This window comes from Neolamprologus multifasciatus, chromosome 14 (assembly GCF_963576455.1).
Source record: "Neolamprologus multifasciatus chromosome 14, fNeoMul1.2, whole genome shotgun sequence".
NCBI classification, from domain to species: domain Eukaryota; kingdom Metazoa; phylum Chordata; class Actinopteri; order Cichliformes; family Cichlidae; genus Neolamprologus; species Neolamprologus multifasciatus.
The window spans coordinates 20263455-20291038 of NC_140452.1; the positions used below are offsets into that span (position 1 = coordinate 20263455).

At 39.3% G+C, this 27584-nt stretch overlaps 1 protein-coding gene across 4 annotated transcripts in view; it reads left to right on the forward strand.

Moving 5' to 3' along the window:
- Positions 1 to 27584, forward strand: part of grik4 (glutamate receptor, ionotropic, kainate 4) — a 347454-nt gene that overhangs the window by 249763 nt on the left and 70107 nt on the right. For all 4 annotated transcript variants that reach the window (XM_085184287.1, XM_085184286.1, XM_085184288.1 and 1 more), the window contains 2 exons: positions 6622 to 6800; positions 11652 to 11705. In XM_085184287.1, coding sequence (XP_085040413.1) covers positions 6622 to 6800; positions 11652 to 11705 — 233 coding nt within the window. The remainder of the gene's footprint in view (positions 1 to 6621; positions 6801 to 11651; positions 11706 to 27584) is intronic.

A 27584-nucleotide genomic window follows, 5' to 3' on the forward strand; every position in this document is an offset into this window, starting at 1 on the left:
GCAGGTCATTTCCTACAAAGTCATATGCTTCCTTTCAAACTCTTCTCATGACATGTTACATAAATATGATGAGATCTACCAAGATATGAATGGAGCACCAGTGTAACTTTAATGTCAGTGTCTTTGGTTTTCTTGGGTTTTCTTGGGTGCACAGACTGTGGTTGCCCATAGCAGGTGCAGCAGAGCAACATAGAAAGGCCTTGGTGAAATCAGGTATAATCAGAGAGTGTGTCATTAATAAATGTTTTCTTAGCCAGTAATGTGGCTGATGTCACTGCAATGAAACAGCTGTGCCAGTCAAAGGAAAATGTAATGATAACAGCCCAACAAACTAGAGATGGCACGATATCACTTTTTAATGTCAGATACCGATATCATAAATCTTCATACTCATAAATGTTCATACTCAAGTTAAAAAAAACCTAAACTAAACTAAAGCTATTCTGTTATACCTGTATGCAAAAAATACACTGCACCCAAAATATTTCATAGTTCAGCAAAACTGATCAATCTAATAAACTTAAACCTACACCATCCTCCCTATTCTGGTATGTTAAAGAGTACTTAGCAGAAATATTAAACAACCTAACTAATAGGGTTGCCAACTCCCAGCAAAAAGAAAAAAAAATAGGGAACCACCCCCTGCCCTCCGCCTCATAATGCTTAATTGACGTAATCAACTTTAATTTAATGCATGTGTTTAAAAAAAGTGCACAGCAATTAGTTATTTTTCTACAATAATTAAATAGATTCAACATCTTCCCTCAACAGAATTGCAGACTGCACAGATGGTATTTTCCCAAAGGAAAAAGTACTATAGCTTACTAAGTTATCAATTTGACTTAATAGTTCCTATATACAATAATGGACATCTATACATTTTACATCAGATGAAAAGATTCAGATAATTATTTATTAAAAGATAGACAAGACAATTAGAAAGAAAAGTATGTCTTTGTGCCCCCCCCTTTTCCTGTTAATGCCCTATCGGCCCCCCTGGCAAAACTTTGCTAGATCCACCCCTGCACAGTTACCAGCCGTCAGCTACATAGAAAAGGATCCTGGTGTAGAAAGTAATATTAAATAAATTCTAACAACAGCTTATCAAGTTTAAACACTGTTGTTTATCTGCTGGTTTCCTCTTTCTGGGGCAAAGTGGGCGATAAATAAACAAGAGAGACGGACTCGCGACAGAAAAGCTGATCAGCTGATCATTAATCAGTTTCATGATTGAAGGAGCAGCAGGAGAGGGAGGGGGAGAGAAGAGGCAGTCGCTCCATATATCAGTTATTAAGCTTAAAGTGAGAATGATTTACAAACATTCAAAGATGAACTTACACACTTGCTTTACTTCTCTGGGATACATTTCTCTGAGATTAAATGCTGGTTTGGTAGCGAGGCTCCAAATGCTCAACCAGACCTCCCACAGGTCTTGCACGCCACAGCCGCTCTATCACGTGACCCATACTCCTCCAACGTGCTAAGGTTATGAGCTGAGTTACACCATGTCGCAAGTTTTGTGAGGTGCTTTTGTGATATTTAATGGATCGGATTACATTTTTTATTTCTTTCCGATATCCGATCCAATTATTTAGGCCAGTATTGGACCGATACCGATACGCAGTGTTGGGTAAGTTACTTTAAAATAGTAACTTAGTTACATTACTAGTTACTTCTATCAAAAGTAACTCAGTTACTTCAAGTTACTCGTTACTTTCAAAGTAACTAGTTACTAGGGAAAGTAACTTTGGTTTTACTCAGAATTCTCTTGTTAATGTGTTGCTTCCATAACTTTGCCAGTCTTCTAGCTTGCTTACTTGCCACAAGTGCACTGTGCCACCTACCAATAGAAAGGAAAAGATAATACATATTTCCACGAGAGAAATCCCACGCCTGGACCGTCATTGACTGCTGCCATGATTCTAGCCTACGTCACAGCGTCATGTGCGCTTTTTACATTCAACACAAAAACTGCAGTCGTGGTGCTTTGATTGTACTCAGAACTCAGAAATTCTGCCTTCTGAATAGGAAGATGTAGGTAACACCAGACTGCAGATGAGCTGCATACAGGGCTGGACTGGGACAAAAAATCGGCTCGGGCATTTTGACTAGAGACTGGCCGCCATTATAGGAAAAATCATAAAGCCTTTGAATGAAAACAAACGCTGTTGTGACAGTGATGTTCACTGTTTTGATGGTATATATGCATCAATCTATCAATCCTTTGTTGTAAGATTCAGATAATTATTTTTTAAAAGCTAGACATTTTAAATGAGAATAAGAAAGAAAAGTATTTCTTTGTGCCCCCCTCTCCCTTTTAATGCCCTACCTGGCCCCCCTGGCAAAACTTTGCTAGATCCGCACCTGCACAGTTACCAGCTGTCAGCTACCTAAAAAGGATCCTGGGGTTATCTGTCTCTCAGAAACAGTTCATAACTTCCCTTCAACTCATTTATGTCACCTAAAAGGTAAACCTGTTTCTCCATCACCTGTTCAGCTCTGATGATTCAGTAAGGACGTCTCCTGGTTTCATCTTCATGTTTCCCTCTCACCAGATAACCAAACCGACATCATGACCAGCAGCTTTTTTACAGCTGTGGCTCCAGCAAACATCAGCTGATACTAGAAATTAATATTAAATAAATGCTAACAACAGCTGATCAAGCTTAAACGTGCTGCTGTTGCTTAACGCGACATCGGCTGGTTTCCTGTTTCTGGCGCAAAGTGGGCGATAAACAAACAAGAGAGAAAAGCCGATCAGCTGATCATTGATCAGTTTTCATGATTGAAGTAGAAACGGGAGAGGGAGGGGAGAGAATGAAAGAAGAAGAGGCAGCTGTGCAGCAAAGACACAGAATAACTCCAGCTTTGTGTCTTTTTCATTGTAGCTGAATTACGGGACAAACTGTTCCTTTTCACCTCAATAAGAAACGCGTAATATTTTCTCTGAATACCAGACGGGACGGTTGGCAACTCTAATAACTTATGAACAAAATAAAGTTCAACATCATTAACTTCATAGCACCCACCCAGCTGTATAGAAACTCCGTCATGCTAGCTAGTACGCAGTACGGAAAAAGTCAGAATAACGAAAATAAACTCCACCTAAACTTGGTTTATATCTGACCCAGATAGACTGCAGGTCATAACTTCTTACCTGAAGTTCAGTTCACACTTGGACCGGCGGCCGCCTCGGGTCTCTTTTCCTTCTGCGTCCCCTTTCCCTCCTCCACCTGCTGCCTCCACCACTTGCTAATGTTATTGAATCTGTGGAAGCTCCGCGATAGCCACCACACGAAGTAACGAGTAACGATCCTATCTAAATCCCAGTAACGACTAACGCGTTCCTGATTTTGGCATAATAACTAGTTACCGTGCTCGTTACCACAATAATAACGTAGTTACTGTAACGCGTTACTTAATAACGCGTTAGTCCCAACACTGCCGATACGTAATATCGGATCGGTCCATCTTTACAACAAACCTTACAGTCTGCATTCAGAGTCAGACAAATGTGACAATCAAAAATGATAAAGTCATTCATCTACCAGCATTGCTCCAATACTATTTCAGTTTGAAGTTTACTATATAAGACACACTGTGACATTATATCACAACAGGTTGCCTTTGCAGGAGTTCTTTTTTTTTTAAGTGTGATTTTTATAGCAGCCTGGCATCATTTTCAGGTGATTTAATGAAGGTCTATGCTGGGATGGCTATGTGTAATGCTGCTGAAATCTGGTGTGGCGCTAGTCAAATTTTAGATGCGGTAGATTTATGCACGTCCTGCTGGCGTGACATTGCTGCGGAGATTCAATAAACTGAAGGATAAGCTTGCTTTGCTGTACAAAGCATCTGTGGAGTTTTAGAATCACTCATATTAATATAGATGTGGACAGATTTATTGACAATGACGCTTCAACTGCAGTACACATTAATTTTTAATGTCAAATTAAAGGGATACACTGGCAGGGGAATGATTCGTTAAAATATCTTCTTTGTATTTCGGGCACAGTTTTGTTGCTCGTCCAAGTTTTCATCTTATCTTTGTTCATCAACCTCTGAAGTACCAGCGGTGTGGCATTGCTCAAAAAAGCAGATATGATTTTACACATGGTTCATCAACATTTCTACAACTCACTTTGCTGCTTCATCCACGTGTGAATATTCCACCTGTTTGTGTCTCTCTTCACACCTGTGCACTCTGTGCCTGCTACCAAAATACTGAACTTCAGTGTCACGAAAATGCCAAACTGTGCCACCACAAACCAAGCCCTTCGGATTTACTGAGGCTGTATTTATCCTCATCTTACTGAACTCCAAGTTTCCCAAGACAACTATATGGAAAATTAGCCCATATCCTCTCTGGGTCTGCTAATATATGGATGCAAAGTGACTCGTAAAATACTGCCGGGAGTGTTATGATTAAGTCGGCTATGCTTTAATTAGGGCAAATCCCACTCAACCAACTGGAGTCAAATGGTCTATTACCAAGGGATAGAGTATGAGAGAAGTTCATTGCTTTCAGTTTGATAGCTACCTGATAGCCGCCGTTAAAGATGATCGGTGTACTTGATCTGAACAAAAATAATACTCGTTTGAGTAAAGTCCTGAGAAGAATTAAGTACAAACTTCCAGGAATTAAGGAGGTAAGTAGCAGCCGTGGGCTGCCATTCAAATGCAATTGATTAATTGATCATCAGCCAGTGTGAGCACCTCTATAAAAGCTGAAGTTGCCAGACCATGAAATGTTAAGAAAAACTGCAAAAAATCCAAGAGCTACATCTCAGACTCTGCATGCCTCGAATATTAAAATTCACATTGTACAATTAGAAAAAGAACAAGTATGACTTGTTTAGAAGACAGGGCATTTTCTGTCTCAAATGTTACAAAGAAAGTTGCTTCTGGTCAAATCCCAAGACTTCTAGAATAATGTGTATTTGACAGATGAGACCAATGGGGGTCCTAATGCACATCGGCAACCAAGTGTCAAGCACAGTAGCAGAGGGGTGACGACTTGGAATTGTTTTGCAGCCACAGTACAAATCCCATTCAGTCTTCCCGTTACTTTGATTCACTTAACCTAACATTAGCAATCAGGATAATCGCTTGCACGGAGCTGATTATCAGCTTGCTAAGTTAAACCCATGGTTTCCACAAGGTTTGCACATTCACGTGAAGAGGGTGGTGATGGCAGCATTTCATCAATGGCAATTATGGATCAGTGTAGACTGACATTAGAGCAGCATATTTTACAAAGGAGGAAAAAGGGGAAAAAATGAATAGGTTAAAGACATAACACAGACTGGAAATAACATAGCTGCTTCAAACAAATCAGCGGTGCGTGTGTGAGAAGAAAAGGACTGTACAGTAATTTAGTATTAAAAGTTTTGTGCGAATGTGTGTGTGTTTCAAACACTTCAATCAGTGAAACTGAAAAAGAGCTGCTACATTAATACCAACTGTGTAAGTTAGGAGACTTATCAATATCATAACTCTATCATTAAGAAATATATATACATATATTGAAAATGAGTATTTAATTAATGTTAGACAGTTTAAGTTTTTGTTGTTACTTAGCAACCTTGGTTGTGTTTAATCCAATTAAGAATAAATATAAAAGCAGATTTCAATTGCAGCCTTAGTCTGCATATACATTTGAAATAAAGTACAAACAGAGGTCCTAATGTAGGATAATATATTACTGCTTATTTCATAAGAATAACATTTTTCCAACTGGAAAAATCAAAGTATCAAACAGCAAGATTTTAGATTGAAAGAGCTTCCTACTATTCATGCAAACACCCGGGAATGGTAATGCTTTTATGGAGAACTGGAGGCTCAGTAGATGGTGATTTCATACCTGATGATCCCTGATCTGGAACCTGATTAGGGATCTGCTCTTGAGCCGGTTACGTTACCAGCATAACTTACCATGATGAGAGTTTTGTTTTTGTAGTACAGAAAACCCAGGGCCAGTCTGACATTACCTGGATATGAGAAAATACTGCTTCATAGTACAGGTCTCGGGCAGCTTGCAGTCATGCATCATGCAACAGCTAAAGCTTGGCCCAAACTGGGTCATGAAGGAGAATTATTTTGAGCGCAGCAGCAAATCTACAACAGAATGGGTGAAAGTGAAAAGAATCAAGGTGTTACAGTGACCCAGTCAAAGTCCTAACCTCAGCCCCACTGACATGCTGTGGCAGCCTTGCATAAAGACTAACCTCGTTTAAGGAAATAATTCTCCACAACCATGAGCGAGACTGATAAAGTCACACAGAAAGTATCTTCTTCAAATAATTGATGGTAAAGGTGGTTCTACAAACTACTGAATCAGGGAGTGTATTCAAGTTTTCACAGGACTCTGCAGTCCTGTGAAAACTTTTTTTTCACACGACTGTATAAGGACACTGAATATTTCGGCTCATGCTGCATTGCAGGATCAAACTTTCTAAATGTTGTTGACTTTCCTTAACTTTTTGGCTATCCTAATTTTAAAAATGCATTTAAAGTACCATTTCCTTGGGAGATTCTTTCCTTCAATATGAGTAATTCTCTGTCTCTCATGTTTTTCTTTTCTTTCTTTCTTTCTTTTTTCCATGTGTGTCTTACCGGCAGGCTTATTAAACCTGGAGCAGCTCCTCAGGCAGTTCCTCATCTCCAAGGAGACTCTGTCTGTGCGCATGCTTGATGACAGCCAGGACCCAACCCCACTCCTAAAGGAGATTCGAGATGACAAGACTCCCACCATAATAGTCGATGCCAGTGCCACAATGTCACATATCATTTTGGAGCGGGTTAGTATGGGACACACGATAGCCGTGATCTGTATGCACTGATAACGCTGTCTTTATTCCGTGCCTGCGGTCTGGGATTAATACTACTCCACATTCATATAAATCTCAAAAAGTGAAAGCGAGGGAAGAACGCCGGTGGCAACAATTGTTCAAGGATAACTGTTCAACTTTTTCCAGTATTTGGAGAAAGTTGGAAAAGTTTTAAGTCTTTTAGTGTTGAATTGCAAGATGGATGATAAGAATTTGTGTTTAAGTGAGCACAGGTTTTCAAAGACAGAGTTATGCTCAAAATCTAAGCCTAAATTAAAAAGGAAATGAACGGAAGCGATATTGCCAAACAAGCATGTCCTTTCAAATTACTGCACATGAAGGAGTGCATAAAATCCAGTCGTATCCCAATGACTGAGTGTCGAGAAGTGAGATTTCACCAAATGTTTTGCAGGTTAATTTAAGAACAGACTCATAAGACAAAGGCCTTTTCTCCACTTTTGTACCTTACATACATTTCATTTAAAGTGTTTTTTCTTTAAGACAGTGTATCACATGAAGTGAATTTATTAGCTACTGGTTCCTCCTCGTTTACATAAACAGAGAAAAAACGACTGACAACATCAGTGAGTGCAGTTTCTGTCAGAAGCATATCAGTGTGACCTTTGCGTGGTTTCTTTGCTAATGGCACATACCAGTAATTAATGCTTTGGAACATTAATACGACCTTAGACGCGTTTACTTTAATGTGCAGTGCTGTGAAAAAGTATTTTCCCCCTTTCTGATTTCTTTTCTTTCTTTTTTCTTTTTTGCATATTTGTCACAATTAGATGTTTCAGATGTTTTCAAATATTTTGCTTTTACATTTTGCAAAGATAACCTGAGTAAATGCAAAATCCTGTTTCTTAATGATGATTTCATTTATTAAGGCAAAAAGTCTGTCCATACCACATGGCCTTGTGTAAAAATGATTTTGCTCCCTTGACCTAATATTTAGCTGTGGCAGCAAGAACTGCAGTCAAGCATTTGTAATAAGTGGCGATGAGTCTTTGACATCACTGTGGAGGAATTTTGACCGGCCTGTGTAAGGTCACGCCAAACCATCTCAATCTGATTTAAGTCTGGATGTTGACTAGGCCACTCCAAAATGTTATTTAATTTTGTTTTGTTTTTTTTGTTTTTTTATTTTAGCCATTCAAGTGGCATTTAGCTTCACAAACCCCTTCAGGCTTTCCTGGTGCAGAGCAGAATTCATGGTTCCATCAATTACAGCAATAATTGACCAACACATTACTTCCACCATGTTTGAGTGTTGGTGTGATGTTCTTTTTATGACATGCTGTTAGTGTTAAGCCAGATGTAACAGGACCTTCCAAAAATGTTCAGCTTTTGTCTCATCAGTCCAGAATATCCACCAGATGGGGGATCCCCAAAACAAGCCTTTGTGTTCTTTTCAGTCAGCAGTTTGGTGGAGCTCTGCTACGGATGCTGTTTTTGCGCTTCTTATTGTTGAATCCCGAATTCTAATCGAATCTAATTGCATTTGGATGGTTTTGGTAGACCAGGCCTCCCCTGAAAGTTTTCTCCATTTGTGGATAATGGATCTTGCTGGGGTTCTCTGGAGTCCCAGATCCATGGAAATGGCATTGTTGCCCTGTTCCAGACTGACAGATGTCAGTGACATTGTTTTGTGAATTGCATGTGTTGATTTTTGAGAACTTTTAGCCTACTTCATGTTCTCAGACAGGTTCTATTAAAGTGATTTCTTGATTTAGGAAGGGTAGTGGTAATCAGGGCTTGGTCGTGGCCAGTGAAAGTCAAATCAACTAAAAATGTGGTTAATCACCGTTAATTCATGTCTGGGGAGGGCAATCACTTTTTCAACCTGGGCCTGGTTGGTTTGGTTATTTTTATCCCTTAATAAAAAAAAATCATAATTTAAAAACTGCATTTTGTATTTCAGTTCAGTTCAGTTCAGTTCATTTTTATTTCAAACATTTCAAACATGAGCCTTCACAATCATTACAAAATATTATTCCATTATTTGTTTGAAAAGGAGTAGGCAGAAGTATTTACTTATTTGTCCCTACCCCCTCAAGTTTTACCTCTCATTCATTTAAAAAAAAACATTTTAAGTCTTAAATTAAACAAACAACATATGAAACAAAAGTAAAGCAAAACAAAACAAAACATACATAAATCAAAAACAAGAAATTAGCAAGCCCCACCACAATATAGTTTCTTTCATATGAAAAATACAGAAGGTGTATATTTGCAGATTTAATCTTAATAATTAATCTACAAGATTTAATCTTGTAATTTTTGTCTAATTAGTTATATTTTGGCAAATATCGCAAAAGAAAGAAAAATCTGTTTTTACGGCAATGTAATCCTTCTACTGATACAGCTGCTCCTGTTTGGACATTTATGCTGTAAAAAGTAATAATGGGATCGGTGCAGGTTGGAGCTGAAGAAGCGAGGGTGTGTGGCAGCAGCATATGGTCTCTTAGTAATTAATACACACCTCATTATTTCTTGAAGACAATAGATGGATAGCTAGAGTGGAGATGACAATGAGTGGGGGCAGAAGAGGGTTGGGAGAGGGATGGAGAAGAAGATGATTCTCTTGTTTTTTCATTATTTTAATTGTTCCCTGTTTTTATATATATATATATATATCTATATATATATATATAGATAGATATAGATATAGATATATACATACATATATATATATATATATATATATACACACACACACACATATATGTCACAGTAGTTTTCAGTCTAAGTAAAGTTTTCAGGTTGTCTTTCAGTGGTCATCTAGTCACCATAGCAACCGTCGACCACAGAGCAGCAGGAGTCCACAGTGGACTGTGTCTTTCTCTCTGTGTGTTCTCCATCTGTCTCTTCAGTTTGAATATGGAGTTGGTCTTTCTTCTCACCACTCTCTGTTCTCTCTGTGTTTTCTCTGCACCCAAATGCAGTGAAGATGATTTCACTTTATTTCTTCACACCACCCTCGCCATGTGGTCTTGTTCATCCATCTCCCTGGCTCTCGCATAGCCGGTCTTCTTTCTGCGTCACGCTGTCTGTCTCTGCCTGTCAAAAGACGGTCCTGTGGCAGGGTGGTAGAAAGTTGGCAATCAAACCTCATATGAAGTGTGCGGTTGCCAAACATATCAAAGCTCTGCACTGGAATATTCACGAGTCTCAGATAATCATAAGAGCGCCAAGCTTGTCTAAAGGGACAGGAATGGCCTATGTCATGCAAGACATTGCCCCTTATTAGTTTGTTTACATCTTACTTCAAACTGTCTTCAGGCAAAGGTCTCTCTCTCTCTCCGAGGTTTTAGCATTCAGACGGGTTTAGGTCAGCATTTTGTGTTTAATCTCATTTAGTCAGGCCTCCCAATTCTGTGAACTGTTTATTACAAGACTTTGTCCAGTATATATAGTGCAGTGCAAACTGTGCACTCTGACCAAAAGCTGTGGTTGAACAACCACAAGATCAAAAGTAAAAGAAAAACCCAAAACAAAACGCAAGAAGGCTTATTTCAAAAGTAGCAAAAGAGACCGAGGGGATTTTTCATCAGCCATTAGCTATGGCGGTGTGTGCATCCTGAATAAAGTGTGGGTAGCAAACAAAACGTTCTGGGTCATAATGTCATTTTCTGTTTGGTGCTATTAAAGGCAGTGGTCACCCACAGAAAAGAGGCAGTGGCTTGAAATATTCAGTTTTTTTATGTATTTTCTGCAAAGAGAGAACATTTCAGCCGCCTTGTACCATTGGCTACCCTTACCTGCCGTGGTAACCCCAGGGCAGACCTTAACAAACAACCCCCCTGAAGCATGTAATTTACTGTGCATAGAGAAGCTCAGGGTACTTTTAGATTAATAGCGTGCTTAAGTTTGCAAAAGTACAAGCTGTACAAAAACATCTTGAGCAGTCATTTGGAGTTTAATAATAAAAAGGCTTTTTTTTTGCTCTAATAATTAGCGCCTTTCATGTTTTTAGTATTTTATTATTTACTGTAGTTTGAACACCTGATACTCACACACACACGGGTAAGATTTTGTTTGGCTCACAGGTAAATATCTGTTATTAAAGTCTTTCTGATGATGCACACTTTCACAATAATAATAATATCCATATAGTTTCCACACTAATTTCAGTGTGGAAACTATATGGATATTATTCTCATTTTCATTCGGATCAAACATCTGTTTCATCATAAGATAAAAGAGATAACCGATAACAAGTTTGATTTAATGTGACTTGTTCCTCTAAGAGAATCCAAACCACGGGAACATGAACTGTGGGACTTTTTAAAAACATTTTTTTTGTCAACGACTTGATATTTACAGGTTTATGGGTTTCAATTGGTTTTAATGATAATGTGCGTTGCGGCACTAAAATCTGTTCCTTCATGATTTTCTTTTATGATGGCTTTAATGAAATGAAACCATCAGAAGTTCACCCTGTCCTTCACAACTGCTCCTCACTCTGACTCGATTTAATCAAATTGTAAGACAGAGTGTCGAACGGCATACTAATGCTCCTCAGAAATTAACTGCTCTATTGAGAACCTTTGTCAGATAAGAATATGCCCGGTGTTATCGAGATGTGCAGTTGATCTGTCTGCTCACACCAGAGTTCGAGTTACACTGCATCACTGACCTCTCTACCCTGTTTTATCACTATCCCTGCTTTTTGCTTTGTTTTCCCACCTCTTTGTGTTTCTTTGACCTCAAACTTAATATCATTTTGTTCAATAACCAATCCTATGTGCCTTGCACTTTTCTTACATTCTCTTTAATCTTTCATCTGTCGCCCTTCCTGTCTTTTTTTTCTCTCTGCAGGCATCAGAGCTGGGAATGCTGTCAGTCTACTACACTTACATCTTCACCTCTCTGGTAAGAAGACGGAAAATGGCGTGGGCGTAACATGTTGATTTCGAGCGTTGTATTAAAATAGTACTTTAATTGATGCTCCTGCCTTGAATGAGTGATTGAGTGGATAGAGCTCTGACAGAGAAATTGTAGAGCTTCATTTAATCAGGGCTTTACAGGCAGTTTCTTTTTCTGCTCGTTTAATGTGACTGCAAATTGGAGACCGAGTACAGTTGCTATTCTGGCCTCACTCACTGGGTGAAGTGCACTTCTGGACCAAACAAATAAATATTACTAATCATTATAAGTCATACTGCTGCAACTGCTGGTGTTGTTTGTGCTGCCATTTGTCTTGTAATTATAATTGTAGAAAGCCAGACGGGACCTGTTGAATGAATGAGGAAGTCATCATCATTAGAGTCTTTCTTTGTTTTTTTCTGATCAGTCTTGCTATGATTCATCCATCCTTCCCTCCATTTGGCATTTTCGGGGGGCAAAATCTGGGGTCCCTCTCTCGACAAGTCATCGGTCTATCACATGGGTTGTCTTGCTGCTTTTAAAGCTGAACTTACTTTTTTCCACATGGATTTAATCCCATTGCATTACATACTGTGAAGTGCACAGTTGCTTACTTTGATTATTGTGTTGCTTCATTACTAGGTGTTGTATACTGTTTACAGTGACACTGCCTTTAAAAGAGGTGACAGCAGCAAACAGAGAAAGAGCTGAGGAGGCAGCTAAAGTAAAGGCTTCCTCACAAAGATGCTTTCGAAGCAGTAACAGGCCAACAGCTGAATCATTATCACTGAAATATCTAAGAGGCATTTCTTGAATATTTAATGTCCACTGGGCATGCTTAAAAATAAGCTTTTGCATGTTTTGTTACATGTGCTAAAAATGAAAAGGAAGTAATGGCGTTTGGTCACATAAAGGTTAAAGGATCCGTGAAAGTTATAGGACGATCGTAACGAAAGCGGCTTGGAGAAAAATTGATGCTACAGTAAACTTAGAAGATAGCTGCTCCATAATAGAAATTAATGAGGTTCAAAACACTTTGCTCTAATAGTGCTGTAGAGATTATTCATATCAAGCTGATTTATGACTCATTAGGAGTGGGCTGCTGCCATCTTCATGTTTTCCTCCACAGTCTTTGACATAGTCACTTCTCTTATTGTAGCTCTCCTTTCTCTTCTCTCTTTGTTCAGCCTGCTTGTTTTGTCTCTTGCCTCCACACCTCAATAAGATCATTGTCATCTGTTTCTTCCTTTGTTGCAATCCACTTGCAGACTAGCAGGTCTGCTGAAGAGTGGAACAAAGCACAGATTCATGGCAGATACAAGATGATGACCACAACCACCCTCTTACTACCATTACCACCATTTTCTTTAAAAAAAAAAAAAAAGAAAAGAAAAGAAAAAGAAGCAGCTATTGCTTAGTGACAGCATTGTTAATAGTTTCAGTTAGCATCATTAAAATGGTCAGCATCGTGCCCCTGGTGTCATAAAACGGGGCGTGTGGAAAACAGAGAGTGCAGGACTCAGCAGACACAACATAACTTAAAATCATTGCTTTTATCATGCAGGCAAAAGAGTAAACGAAGCAGAATATTAACAAACTAACTAACCAGAGTACCATAAGCTATACACACCACGATGGAGGATGTGACACAATACAGAGAGAGGAGATTGGGGTAGAGTGGAAACGCCTGGGAACGCATCTGAATAGAATCTACCTGAAATGAGACAGGAACCAGAACTGACACTTGACAGATGCAAGATGGGACTATCAAAATAAAACACTAAGTAACACCCAGGCTAAGATATGTGCATTTGACAAGATAGAGAACACAGACGGCCATGTAGACAGAATGCAGACAGACCAAAAAAGACGCAGGACATCACTGGGGAGACCAAAGGTAAACAAACAATGAAATGAGACTAGGACAGACTGGAAATGAAAGCAGAACTAAAAATAAAACAAGAAAAAGTAACACTAGAAAATAAAATACTCAAGAATTAGAACATAAACGATCTTATACCTTTAATGAAATAAATAACAAGTCCAGAAAAAATCTTGAAATACTGGGTCAAGGACCCAGGACCATGATACCTGTCAGGCTGAGATGTGATGCTGAAGCTGTAAGTGGAGAAAACAGAAGGACGTTTGTGTCCTTAGATGTTGTAATAAGTGATTCATCCTATTTATTGTGCTCTTAATAGCCGTGCCAATTGCGCATTGTGTTCGTCACACACACACATACAAATAAAAACAACACAAAAGAGGACGAGAACAACTTCCATTATGTTCCATCGCACTTCATTTCATTGTGCCTGTTTTCCAATCTCACTGTGATAGTACATTTCTAAAATAGCAATAATACGCTCAATGCCTGTGTTTTTTTCATGTACTTTTTGAAGTATGCTGCCATTTCACGAAGCCGACTTGTGGGGACGTGGCAATGAAAAGGTTTATTTACACATCACGGTCAAAGACGTTTCCATTTAAGTCCAACAGTATTAATTATTTATGTTTACAGTCTTAGATCACAGCAGCAGGCTCTCGTAGCTGGCTTGATTTATTTAATTATTTTTAAATACCATGAACTCAGGTTGATGAAGACACCAGCAACTTTTTCATTCTGCCTTCTCATTTTAAATAGTTTTGTTACCAGCATGTTTTATCACACATATCTAGTCTGCAATAAATAATAAAATGTAATATTGGGTTAATAGTCTACTACTAAAAAATGAAAACTAAATTATAAGGAAAAGACCCAAAACATCTCTGTAGCTTAGACACACTGACCTGCAAGATAAGTTGGATAGATGCACAATTGTTCATATTATTATTATTATTATATTCATTCATCCACTTCATTAGGTACACCTTTCTACTACCCAGTCTCACCCCATTTGTCCTTTAAAAGTGCATTAATTCTTTAGGGGTAGATGCAGCAAGGTGCTGGAATTCACTCAATGCAGGTGTACCTAACAAAGTGGCTGGTGAGTAAATTTTCATATATTTCAATATGAGACATATAAAAGAATAGACTGAGAAATAAGGTCATACTTTTTTCACTGATATTTGAGGAAAGGTGCATCAGTTTTATCCATCTTAATTCCTGGCTTGTTTCACTCTGGATTATTTAAGTCTGCAGAATCTGCCGAACACATTCTTGATCCTTTCATGGCAATCACAATATCAGCAAGGCCTTGTGGTTTCTGTGAGTTTCCCCTCACTGTCAGCTAAGTAAATACATTAAGTCCACATCGACGAAGCAAGAATGTGACTGGTTTCACCAGGAAGAACATCTCAAAAAAGTCTCACGGCAATAAAATCGCTACTTTAACAACTTTCTGGTTAAATTCAGAGTAAAACATAATGCAGAGAAGTGTATCCAGGCATGTAATTGACACTGTATTTCAGATCCTTTGATTTTATTCCAAAAGACAGTCATATGCTCATTTGGCTAGATTGTCCATCCCTAGTTGGCACATGAAACCCCAAAGGGAGCTGTAGATGATAAGTGCTTTTCATTTATAACTTCTTTAATTTATTAAAAGTGAAATAACTTCTAAATATGTATTTTGGTGATAGCTCTTGAACCACAGGCACACGTGAAGCAAGACAGATGATAAAGATAATTGTGGTAGAGTCAGTAATATCTGGTATGTATGTACAGGTGGTATGTTCATGTTCATGGGTGTGAGAATGCACAGCGTATATGTGTGTACTCTCCTAATTATCTAAAAATAATATCCAAACATCATCTGGACCACTTTTTGTTAACCCTCAGCCGTAAAAAGCTGATGGGGTATTTCTAAATTGAAACCATTTGTGCGTCTACTAAAAATCTCAAATGATTTGAAATCTCAGTGATCTCGACCTCAAGGTTATGGTCGCAGGTCAGGTTTTTTGAAAAACCAGTAAATGAAATGACTCAAGAAGGAAGTCAGCTAGGACTTGAGCAGTCATACCATAGGTGCATTTACTAAAAATCTTGGACAAGTTTCAATCCCGGTGGCCTTGACCTCGAGGTCAGAGGTCAACTTGTGATGATTACATTCATTTTTAATCAAACATAAGCTGAGAGCAGTTTTTATGAAGTGACAAACTGACTGCATGTGTTTGATATGCTGCACTGGCAGCTTTATGTTTTTGAACTCTTCATCCATCCTGTTCCCTTGAACACCTCGAGGGATTTTTTTTTTAATCAAATTTGGTAAAAACATTCACTCAAGCCTCAAAGACCAAGGTCACAAATCATATTTTTGGCGATAACTCAAGAACTTAATTATGACAATATTACACACAGATGTAAAATATGATAAAACGATGACGCAATGACATTTTATCTCCAAACGTTCAAAAGTCAACAACTGAGGCCTGATAACACTGGCAGAGGCATACAACCATGAGTGAATTGACAACAGCTTTTTTATGGCGATGGCCTTAGATTCTGGTGATCTTTAGTTATCCTGTGCAGGCAGATCGTTTCACCCACTGATGATACTTGAAATTATGCAAAAACGAAAGCAAAGTTCAAATGTGTCGCTAAACTAGAACGTAATCTAAAACTGTGTCTCTCGAATGGGAACATTTAATATGTCTTTTGATCAAAAGAACATCTAATCTGTCTAAATTGCTGTCAAGAGTTTTCAGTTTGGTTATGTGCATAATTGTACGGTGGAGCAAGTGAAAGTTAATCAGAGGGCTTGCAGTTTCGTGTCAAGTGAAAAGCAGTTGCTGAGGGTAATGCGGATTGGGAATTAGCTTCTACAAGGGTGCATGATGTGGTGGCCTCGCCAATCACGCAACTTTGCGTATTAGTATTTTAAAGAGGTCTTGTGTCCTGATAAATAAATCTGCATTTCTAGATGTTTTTGCCAAAAAAAGTAAATCCTGGTTAATTGAGGTAACCTGCTGTATTAAGTCACTGCCCACTCGTCTAGACAACAGAGGCAGTGCTGAAACTAGATGGCAACAAGCAAATGAGTTTGGAGCATCGCTATATAAATGTTGTAATAACATGACACGTTAACTGGCTAATGGACTCTGAGCTGAACATCGAGTTGGGCATTTTTTAAATAGCCTCCCCCTTTCCTCCTCTCACATGGCCACTTGATCCAGGTGGGACTCTCTGCTAGTATAATAAACTATATGACTCAAGCACATTATTGTTACCGTGTTAAAATGTGCTTACGCTGAAGGATCTTTCTAAAGGTTTTTTTAATTTATCGTGCATCTTATACAGTAAATACATTAACATGCTGGCACAATCATCTCAAATACATAACATACAATTAAGGGCCCTAAATTTCCAGCCAGACTCCCTCCTCATTACCACCACCCAGCCTCCACAGTGCACCTCTTAGGTGTTTCAGGCATGTGTATCTGGGAGCAGGCCCAGAGGCAGACCCAAAACACATTGGGGAGGTCTCTTGGCTGGCTTCAGAATGGCTTGGATAATGGATGGATGGGTACCTAATACCGTTCTTCTCCCTAAGTTTCTAAACCAATAAAAAAAAAACAGATGAAAAAGACAAGCAAATGTCCCCAGTCCTCTCTGTTTCACAAACTGATGCATGTTGCAGAGGGATGATTCTGTTTAGAACGAGCATTCATTTAGAAGTCATATTTATACAAGATACCAGAATGAAACACTGTGCACTTAAATTCAAACATTCATCATTACGTCGACAAAGAGGATCACATGATGGGTTTTGGTTTGCATGTCTGTCTGTTAGCAGGAGCTCGGCAAACCTTAGAAGTGATGTAAAGAAGTTATTCTTTTCCACAGTGAGATTGGCAAATCTGACATTTTTTGCTATATCTTTGTGAATTCTGGGATTCGTTTATATGCATACTGTGAAGGAATTACCTTGAGCTCTGTTTGAGGTACTGCATGCAGTCTTGGTCTGCTCTTGTTATTACAATTGATTGTAAATGTATGGATTTCTAAAGAAGGCCATACAAGATTAATTATGCATGTTTTAACAATGTTTAATGCGATTACTAGCAATAAATGCCATTGTAGTTGTTAATTGTTTAAATTATTGCTCTGGAACTACACGGTTCCCTCACAAATTGGTTAGTCCGATAAATCGGAGTCATCCTTAAATTTCCCATTCATTTGGCGTCTGCTCTCTCCCTCTCCTCTTTCTTTCCATTCAGCTCCTTTTGTCTCTTTATTTTGTCCAACCATTCCCTGCTTCTGTCTTCCTCCTCTGCTGACAGTTCATTTGTATCTGGTCCTGACATCCCTGACTAACGACCTGCCAGACTGCTCCCCTGCCTAATCTGTTTTCCCTGAATCATCATCTCAAGACGCTCATCAACGTCTTCACGCAGCTACCCATCACGAGGGGAGGGTTTGTCATGCCTACTTAAGGATTTGACTGTCTTCACTCTTTGTTTTGACTTTGTTTGGTTTATTCTGTTTCGAGCTGAGGTTATTAATCTAGAGTGAGAAATTAGGGAAGGAAGAAGTGGTACAGATGCTCCTTTCCCCCCCTTATCATCATCATCAAGTAGAATTATTGTACTGCATTCTGGTGAACGCAGCCTGATGTTTCCAGCTATGCAATGTACAATTCAAATGTATCAAAGCAACGTGAGTTGTTTCCATCGTGCTTCTCAGCTATTGCTCTTTGTTTGCTCATCTGCATTACTTATAAATGGCAACAGTCCATGTGCCTGTACGTTCTATTTGGAGATTAGAAATGTGAAAGAGTGGCCATTCATTGACTATTCATTAGCGCTAATGATCTTCGCGGGATGCTGCCTGATGTACAAGGGGTTTTTTTTCTTCTTCTTTGTTCATCTTTGTCTCTTTGTTCAAAGCCATAACAATTTAGATATTACCACCTCAAAATAGCTTCTGAAACATGCTGCTCACTGCATTAATGTTGCTCTGTGATTTCAGAGACTCTGGTCCCGGATAATGTAGTGTTTAATCTAGGAACACAAATTCCCTTTAGTTGATGGTGAATTAGACACACAGGTGATGAGGTGGAAAAGGCACATGGGCATCACTCAGAGTGTATCAAAAATAGTTTCTTTTACTTTACGCGATAAAGCTCTCCGTGCCAGTTTATTTTCCGCACTCCCCATTAAGTCCACTTAATACCAGCTGTTAATATCCTGAGCCTTAATTGTCAGATCTAATAGAAATCTTGGCCCTTGGGTCACAGCGAGTGGAGAGATTAAAAGAAAAACATGATTCATGGAAAGGGTGGGAAACCGTAGAGCTCCGCGGGGCTTTCACGGCTTCTCTCTGTGAAAAAGACGACTTTGTGGTTCATGGATCGCGAGTGGCCGGCATCATGCAGCTCCTTCAGCTTGCACGTAATGGAGCACGCACGCACACAGCTCATGCACGTGCACATTACAATCTGATCGGTGCATGCATGCAGACGGTCAAAACAACCAAGAAGTGCACGAACCCACTTAGGCGCACACATTTGCCGACACACACACGTAGCCCGGAGCCCCAGCCCCACTCCATGGCTTCCATCTGGGTGATTTGTGTCCCGCGAACCAGGCTACTCTGCACGATTGAATAAATCACATCAGGTTGGGAGTGACTCATCACATGTTGACGGGACGCCTAATGTCATTTGAAGGTTAGGTGAGCACGAGATTGGGCCTAGCAGCGCCTCCTCTGACACACTTTCACGTTGCGATGTTGTTTTGAGTCTTGATGCAAGCGTGCTGTCTTTTTTCTTTGTTACACACACCCACACACACTCACACACACACTCTCATCCACGCAAAACAATCCAAACACACACTTTGACACACTGTGCCGGCTGACATATTATCCTTCTGTGCAAAACGGGGGCCATCAGTTCAACCCCCCACCCCACCCCCTACATATACCCCCTCCGCTTGTTTGTTTTGTTCTTCATGTTCCATTTCCCCTCCGCATACCCGTGATCCCTCTTGTCACTGTAGTCATTGTCATGCATCCATGCCTGAAAAGCTGCCAACGCACTTCCTGCCTGTCACACATGCACACACAAGCGCACAGTTGCACGCACATGAATGATAAAACTCAAATAAATAAACTCATGAACACGCTCACCCGCCCGACATCCCCGTCCCTCATACATACATACAGCTGTAACATCTTGGCCTGCTTATCTACCTGCCTGTCTGTCTGCCTCGAGGAAGTAAGATGTGTAATTTCTGTCATAAACCACCATCAGTGATAAAACAAACTGGCTGCGTTTCCACACTCTGATCCAATACAGGCAAATACACTTACAGCAATCCAAAGCTTTCCTTCCCATTCTCCATCCATATGTGTTAAAGAGCTAATTGTCAGGTTTGTATGGAAGGGTGATGATGGGTGTGAGGTTTAACTTCTGAGGCATGGCCGATGCTGTTATTCACTAGTTAATCCCTTTTCTTACCCAGACACTGACGTGCTCTCTGCCATTTGTTCTTGGCCAGTTGGGGTTCTGGGCTCGACATGCTCCATGCCTCTAATTATTCCTCCCAATGCTGTCAAACGATAAAATGCGCCGTGACTGAATGTGCCACTAAAGCGCAGATGAAATGTAACGCCCGACTTCCCAGCTGCGCAAACATAATTTCGTAAATTTCCCTTTCTTATTCCAAATATCGTCTGCTTTTTGTGCAGATCGCTTGAATAAAGAGTGATAGATAATAGTTGCCGTCTGTCCGTATAATTTCACCTCTTTTCTTTCTGCCAAAAACACGCATCCTGCATCCTCTCTCTCTCGCTCTGTGTCTTTCCCTCTGAGTGTCTCTCGCTGTGTCCTGCTCTCTGGGCGTGTCTGGCCTTGATAACAAACAAAAAAAATTGTCTAGGTAATACAGAATTCAATTTCACAAGTTTATTCTTCTGTTTAAATTTCTTGTCCCATATCTGTGAATGCGAATGAATGGAGGAAGCAATCCTATAAAAAAATAAATAAATAAATAAAACACTTCACATCAACCTCACCCTCCATCTCCTGTGTGCACCGTGGTACAGAAGATTTATAAACCCAAAATAAGTCTTGTCAGTCAAACTGCTTTAGAGAGCAGCCACTGTGACTGTGAAAATGATTGGGATTTAATTAATTCCCCTCCACAGCTTATGTAAAGTTCATATTTTCCTGTTTAGACACAGAGTTTGAGAATCAATCAGCTGAGTAATAGAAAAGGTAATAGGCTACGTGGACGGTGACAACAGAGAGCGGCAGCCAGCCAGAATATAAACTATGTCATTATTATGTCAAAAACAAGTATGTGTCACCAAATATTGTTTACCTGCTACTTGTTTGCAGCGCAAAGATGACATCTAAACTTTGCTTACAATTGCATTTATTGACTTAGTGCTGGAGGGGGTAGCATACAGTAAATACTCTCCATAAACAAATGGAATCCCCGGACTGAAGGGGGAATTGTTTAGTGGCTGTAACTGATGCACTCCTAATGTAGACATTCATCCTAATGTTTATAAATTGGCCATTTTATAATATTCCTGGGATCGGGTTGACCTCGTGAAGGTGGAAAGGTGGTATTGTTTGTATCTTAGCAAGTTTGGTTTCAGATGTAAGCTTTACTGGGAGAATATATATCAGACTGTAGGACAGAGATTGATTTGCAGTTAGGTACATTTTAATCAAGTGCAGACTTTTAGCTTTATTCTAGTGATTCAACAAATTAACTGTATAATATTTAAGAATTATAAACATTTTTATATACAGTCCACTATTTTCAGAGGCTCAAAAATAAACAGAATATGACTGAGAAAGAGCTGTAGTTCTCAGGTGAGGACTAAAAATAGGATCTGGAAACTTCTATTTGGTAACAAATCAGTTAAGAACAAGGAGGCAGAGGTGCCACTATCCAGCTCTGGATTGGCTGATATGGTAAACGGGGTCATCTACAAATTGGAAGGTTAGTGAGTCAGTTCTTAGCTCCTGCTTAGTATCTTTAGAAGTTGCACCTGGCGCACCCGTTGGATTGTGAATGTTGGGTAAAAGTGCTTAGATACAGCAGACAGTGTGTGCAATATGGAGAATGAGACTTGAGGTTTCATTCTTTTAGCACTGCGAGTGGTAAAAGTGAGTAAAAGGCACTTTATAAGTAGCAGTCCATCATTTTACCATTTAGAATCAAGAGAGGCCTTCAGGAAACACAGAGGGTTTACAACATAATGCACCGACTGGTTACACTGAAGGGCAGGAAGACCAGATCAGGCTTTGTCAGAAAAAACTCTTTGGACAGATGAAACCGAGATGAACTTGTACCAGCATGATGGGAAGTGAAAAGTATGGAGAAGGAGAGAACGAGCTTGTGATCTGAAGCATACCACATCATCTGTCAAACATGATGGAAGCAATTTTACGGCACGGGCATGTATGGCTGTCAGTGGAAATAAGTCACTAGTGTTTACTGATGATGTCACTGCTGGAAGAAGCAGCAGAATAAATTGGGAAGTGTGCAGGAATATACTTCTTGCTCAGATTCAGTCAAATGCTGCAAAAATATTAGGACAGAATCTCACAAGGCACATGGATAAAGACCCAAAGCATACTGAAAAAGCCACTCAAGGCAAAAAAATTGAATATTTTTCAATGAACAAGTCAGTCACCTGATCTAAACCCCACAGAGCATGCTGTTATGTTGTTAAATACAAAACTGAAGGTAGGAAAGCAGCAACTGAATGTAGCTGGCAGAGCTCCTCAAGGGAAAAAAATACAGTATTTGGAGACGTTCATGGGTTCTAGACTTCAGCCAGTCATTGCAAAGGATTTTCATCCAATTATTAAAAATAATCCTTATGTTTAAAGTGATTAGTTTGTCTAATTACTTTTGAGCTTGGGGCACTGTGTCTGAAAATGTCTGTAATTCCTAAACAGTTAATACAAAATCTTTCTAAAACCCCTTGAATTAAAGCTGAAAGTGAAACAAAAAAGAGTCGGTGTCCAAAACCTTATGGCCCTAACTGCAATTTTAATAAATCAACTAAATCCCAGATAATCTTGATTGCTCTATTAAAAAGCTACTGATGTGGAGTGGCTGTATTTACATTGTTTAAGTTGCCTAGAAAGAAAGGAGCAACAGCAGAAAACCTAGTAAACAGTTTCTTCATTATCAGCAATCTCCATGACTTTATAAACCAAAAGTGCCCAGTCTGGGAAATTATAGGCTCACAGCCATTATACACATTTCACATGTCAGCTGCAGACAGCTAGATACTTTAATAAGTGTGCACCCTTTCCTCTTTTGGTTTTGATTTAGATGATATTTTATTAAGACCGCCATCCATACCCTGAGTGGCTGGTCTCGTTCATTCTGTGCAGTCTCTCAGCACCATTAGCTGTCCAATAACATCATTAATAAGGGAGTCAAAAGGCTCGACCATTCTGTGCTTTGAATTTTAGAAACGAAAATGTATTGTGGGTGAAAAGTGTGACAATGGAGCCAGCTCAATAAAACGAGATTTAAATGCATTTTATTGTTTAAAAAAGGGAGAACAATACTCCTTGAATTTCCTCATCATCCGCTGTTGAAGTAATAATATCAACCTGCATCAGGGCCCAGGGAACCTTACTATGCACTCATCTTATATTGCAGGGTTTTTTTTATCCAGTTTTAGGAGTTGCAGGCAATCTTCTGTTTCATTAAACAGCAATTTTTCCATTTTTTTACGTGAAAACAAACACAAAAAACAGGAAATTTGATGGGTTGATTTTTGCAGACCTCTCTGACATGGCGACTGAGTAAATTGCCTCATTCGCACTTGCAATCAGTTCATTAAACACTATATCTGATTGCACAGACGATTAATAATCTGGGTCTCATTCATGTCTTAATCATTTATTTATTGCCACAGAAGACAATCGACTTTATTAAAACATCATCTTTCGCAAGTTCCATTTAACTGTGGCAAATAAGCAATTGGAAAACGCCTCTAAGGGTTTACAGTTATGATGCATTATTGCTGGCTTTGTAGGGCGTGATGGAACCAGGAGAACAGACATCTACTGTGCCAAAGACACCTTTTATATGAATTACTGTGCTACAAAAATTAAGTAAAATCAAGTCTGTTTGATTCCACTCAGATTAGTATACCACCGGGTAGCTATATTAAGTCTAAAATATGGCCTTTGGAGGACAGATTAGATACCTAGTTTGTCATCCCTTCGCTAATCACCTCTTCACAGAGGGGGAATGATCTCTTTTAAGTCTTGTGCTCTGACTTTTCCATTGTCTCACATAAAGCGAGGGGAATGACAAATGCATTCACATGCATATCAGCATTCGTGAATGGCATTCATTAATCATTTATGTCTAATTTTAAGGATTAACAGGTCGGGGCGTGAGGTCTGTTCACATTCAAGTCATTATAATTTTATTGAGACTCCGGGAGAACTGATTGAAAACATTTAGACGTTTAGAAAGCTTCACATTAATGGAAAAAAATGGAGTTGGTTGAAAAGTGTTCGACTGCAGAGATTGGGAAGCGTCTATGCGAGAGACTACCGGCAACCTGGAGTGTTTAATATGTAAGTCAGACCTCTAAGCCTTATCACTCTAAACATAACTTTTTAACAGTATTAAAACACACCTTGCTTACCATAAAATTATTAGACTTGAAGTGCCCCAGTCTTCTTTTATCTTTAGAGATTAGCCAGACGGTAGCGGCATGTTTGTTAAATGAAAGTAAACAATTTAGTGTAGCGTTCCACTTTCCAGACTCGGGCCTTGGTATGTGTAGGGAGTTATGGTGTATTGATTACTCTGCGTCTGCCCTATTACCGCCAACTCTCCCTGTGAGCCCCATGTCTGGATGACTCAGTGTTGACAATTGTATTACAGCCTATTATCTTTCAAATCCCAGAGCTTGAATTACAGCCTACCAAGGGGTCTGATTTGGAAATTTGAAATTGGTTGCTGACTTCATACCTGACTTCCTCTCTGTGCTCCATAACTTTCTTTTTTTTGCTGTCCTCCATCACTCCCATAATCCCTCCCTTTACCTTTCACAACATTTTATGTGAAATTTATCAAAGATCTTACGTGTCCACTTAGTTAGGAGCTCCTCTCTACTCCTAAATTATCACCATCTATGTGTTCTCCCAAGACTTTTGTGCACGTTTGTCAGTGTTTAACACAAAAAGGTCTTGACAGTTAAGAGTTAAAGGAACTTTTCTTTATTTTTATCATTATTTTTTAACTTTTTTTTGTTAATTGTTTTTTTCTTTTTAGCTGTAAATCAACAGCAGACAGGCCAACATGTTATTGGACAGATACTATTTTTTACTTATACTCATATGATTGTTTTTAATTAAAACCTAATAAGTGTGCATTTGCTTGTGTTTCTCAACCCATGCGTCTTTCTGCATTTCTGCAAGTTCTGCCAATGATTTTGCTTTGTACCCCATTTAGCGCCTGCCAGAAAGTCATTAGTGATGTGCAGAGCAAACATGTCCAGCTCTTTGCTGTTTTAATAAGTCTGATGGAGCTTTTATTTTGATGAAACACATAGCTGTTATTGTGACAAAGAAACTAAATGCTGTCGAGCTTAACTGATCTTTGAGCTGATCACATCCAGTTGTTTATCTGTCTACAATGCTGTCTTGAAGGCAGGTATTTTTTTATTAGTTTGTTTTTCTGTAAAATTATAAAAGTATAAACCTCTTATAGAGTGCTGCTGTGGTGTGGTGGTCAGCACAAAAGGAGCTCTCTGTGGAGTTTGAATATGTGGGTCATCACCAAGTGCTCTTGCTTCCTTCCACATTAGATTCATTGATGTTTCTGCTGATTGAATGTGAACCTGAATGGTTGTCTGTCACTCTGTGCTAGCTCTGAGATGTCCAGGGTCTACTCCACCTTTTCCCGTAAAGCTGTTGAGGTAAGCTCCAGCCCCCACCCCGAGAACCTTGAATAGGCAGTTAAAATTGCCTGGATGGATGCGAACACTTATACGTTATTAATCTTAGCATTATGTGCTTTAGAAGATGCACCTAAAAGTGACTCTTCTAAGGAGATGGTAATCTTAAGATCCTGTGCTAGAGCTGATTTGGGAATTTAACTCATTTTATCTGTATTGCTATCGCAGTATGAATATGACTTCCTAAACCAGATGGCTTTCATTTCAGTTTGAGCTGTTTGTAATGCCTGTGTATACTGTATGCTTAACAGCTTAACAGCGTTCCCATCAGCCTGCTGATCCAATTAAATTGGTTGCAGATTTGGCAGCGTGTTTTTTTTTTCCGTTGTTGTTGTTTTTTTGACTGAGCCGAGAGTAGCGCAAAGAATTTATAGGAAGATGCTCACGCTCTAAATTACAGTGAGAAAGCTGAAGAAAAGCTCCCCAAACACAGTAAACCGAGGAAATAAAAGCAGTTTCACACAGAATCTGCACTGATGGCCACTGAGGACAGAAAACAGCTACAGGGGATTACTAATATTTCTGGCATTGAAGCCAGAGAGAAAATTAGATATAAAACAGAAACAGAATGCTTATGCAAAAGCAAATGTGAACTTGGCAGAAAAATCTCCCGCTTTATGGCACAAAAGATCACAGGGAATCCCAATCACCATCAATTCAGCCACTATAGCGCTGAGCTATAGAAGATTAAATATCGTTAAATATCGTTTTGTCTAGAGAGCAGAAAATTCTGAGTGTTGGTTACAGTGAGCTAAAACAAATCTCAACATAAAGTGTTAGACGTCATTCGTAACCATTTAGCCATACCAGCATTTTTTAAAAGTGTGCTCCTCTCCTGCCGTGAATCTTCTAACGCATAGTGGGACGTCTGGTCCCAAAGCTGAGGGTTGCTTGGGCTTGATGGCAAACACTCAGGTGATCGATGTGAATCATCGATGTGATATGAGCAGAGCTTAGATGGATTCTCATCTCCATTATCTGCTGCTCTCCTCCTGTTTTTTCCCCCCTTTCCTGTGCCAGTAATTCAGCCACTCACTGCCGAGTCTCCAGCACTTTGGAGGCGAAACTCTGCAATTAAAAGAAACGATCATAAGTAATTTGAAGGATTATTTTTAAAACTTAATAGGGTTTGTTTTGTTTCATTTTATGTGCTTTTTGTTCCTTTAGAAATTCTGCTGGGGTTCAAATGAATTTGATTACCGAGAAGAGATAGACTGTTTCACATTCTAAACATATGCTGGTGCCTGCAATATTCATGGTGTTTTTGGCCTCCGCCAGTCCAAGAATTATTCAGGGCATAAGGTCTCTGGCTCACAAATAAGCTGTTACTGTTGCAGGTCAGACATAATTCTATGAATAATGGAATAAAATTGCCCATTTGTTTTCAACACTCTGCAGGAATGCTGCCAGATTGTTTTGATGTATGCAGCTATTAGAAGCTTTGAAACAAAGCTCATGTATCAACCCTAGCTTTCTACACCAAGATATATGGTATGTTAATTTCATGGTCATCTCACAGTGAATTAAACTAGGTAGCTGCTAGAAATAATGTAAGTGACATGTTAGCGCCCCGTGCAAGAGAAATGACTTGGATCCAGTCCATCCGCATACAGTGAGCAACGTTGTCACCGCAACTAGTGAGTAATTGGAAGAGCTACAATTACAGTTTTCATGTCCACCCCTGCAGCAGCACCAGTATTTCGTGAACAAATAATTCAGTAACTCAATTATCCAATTTTGCTATTACTTTTCAGGTGCACAACGAGTCCGTATTCATGACATGCATCATTCGATCACGACGCCACTCGCCTCCTCCTCTCCGCCTGTCCCGCTCTCACTGAGAACACCGTAATTAAGCAGGAGGCTTTAAAGCTCAGCCTAAATTTACATGGTAACTGATACGAGCGTGACTTATTGCCAAAAACACCACATGAAGAGTCCAGCTTTTAGAGAATAATCAGTACGCCACTAGAAATGGATTTCAT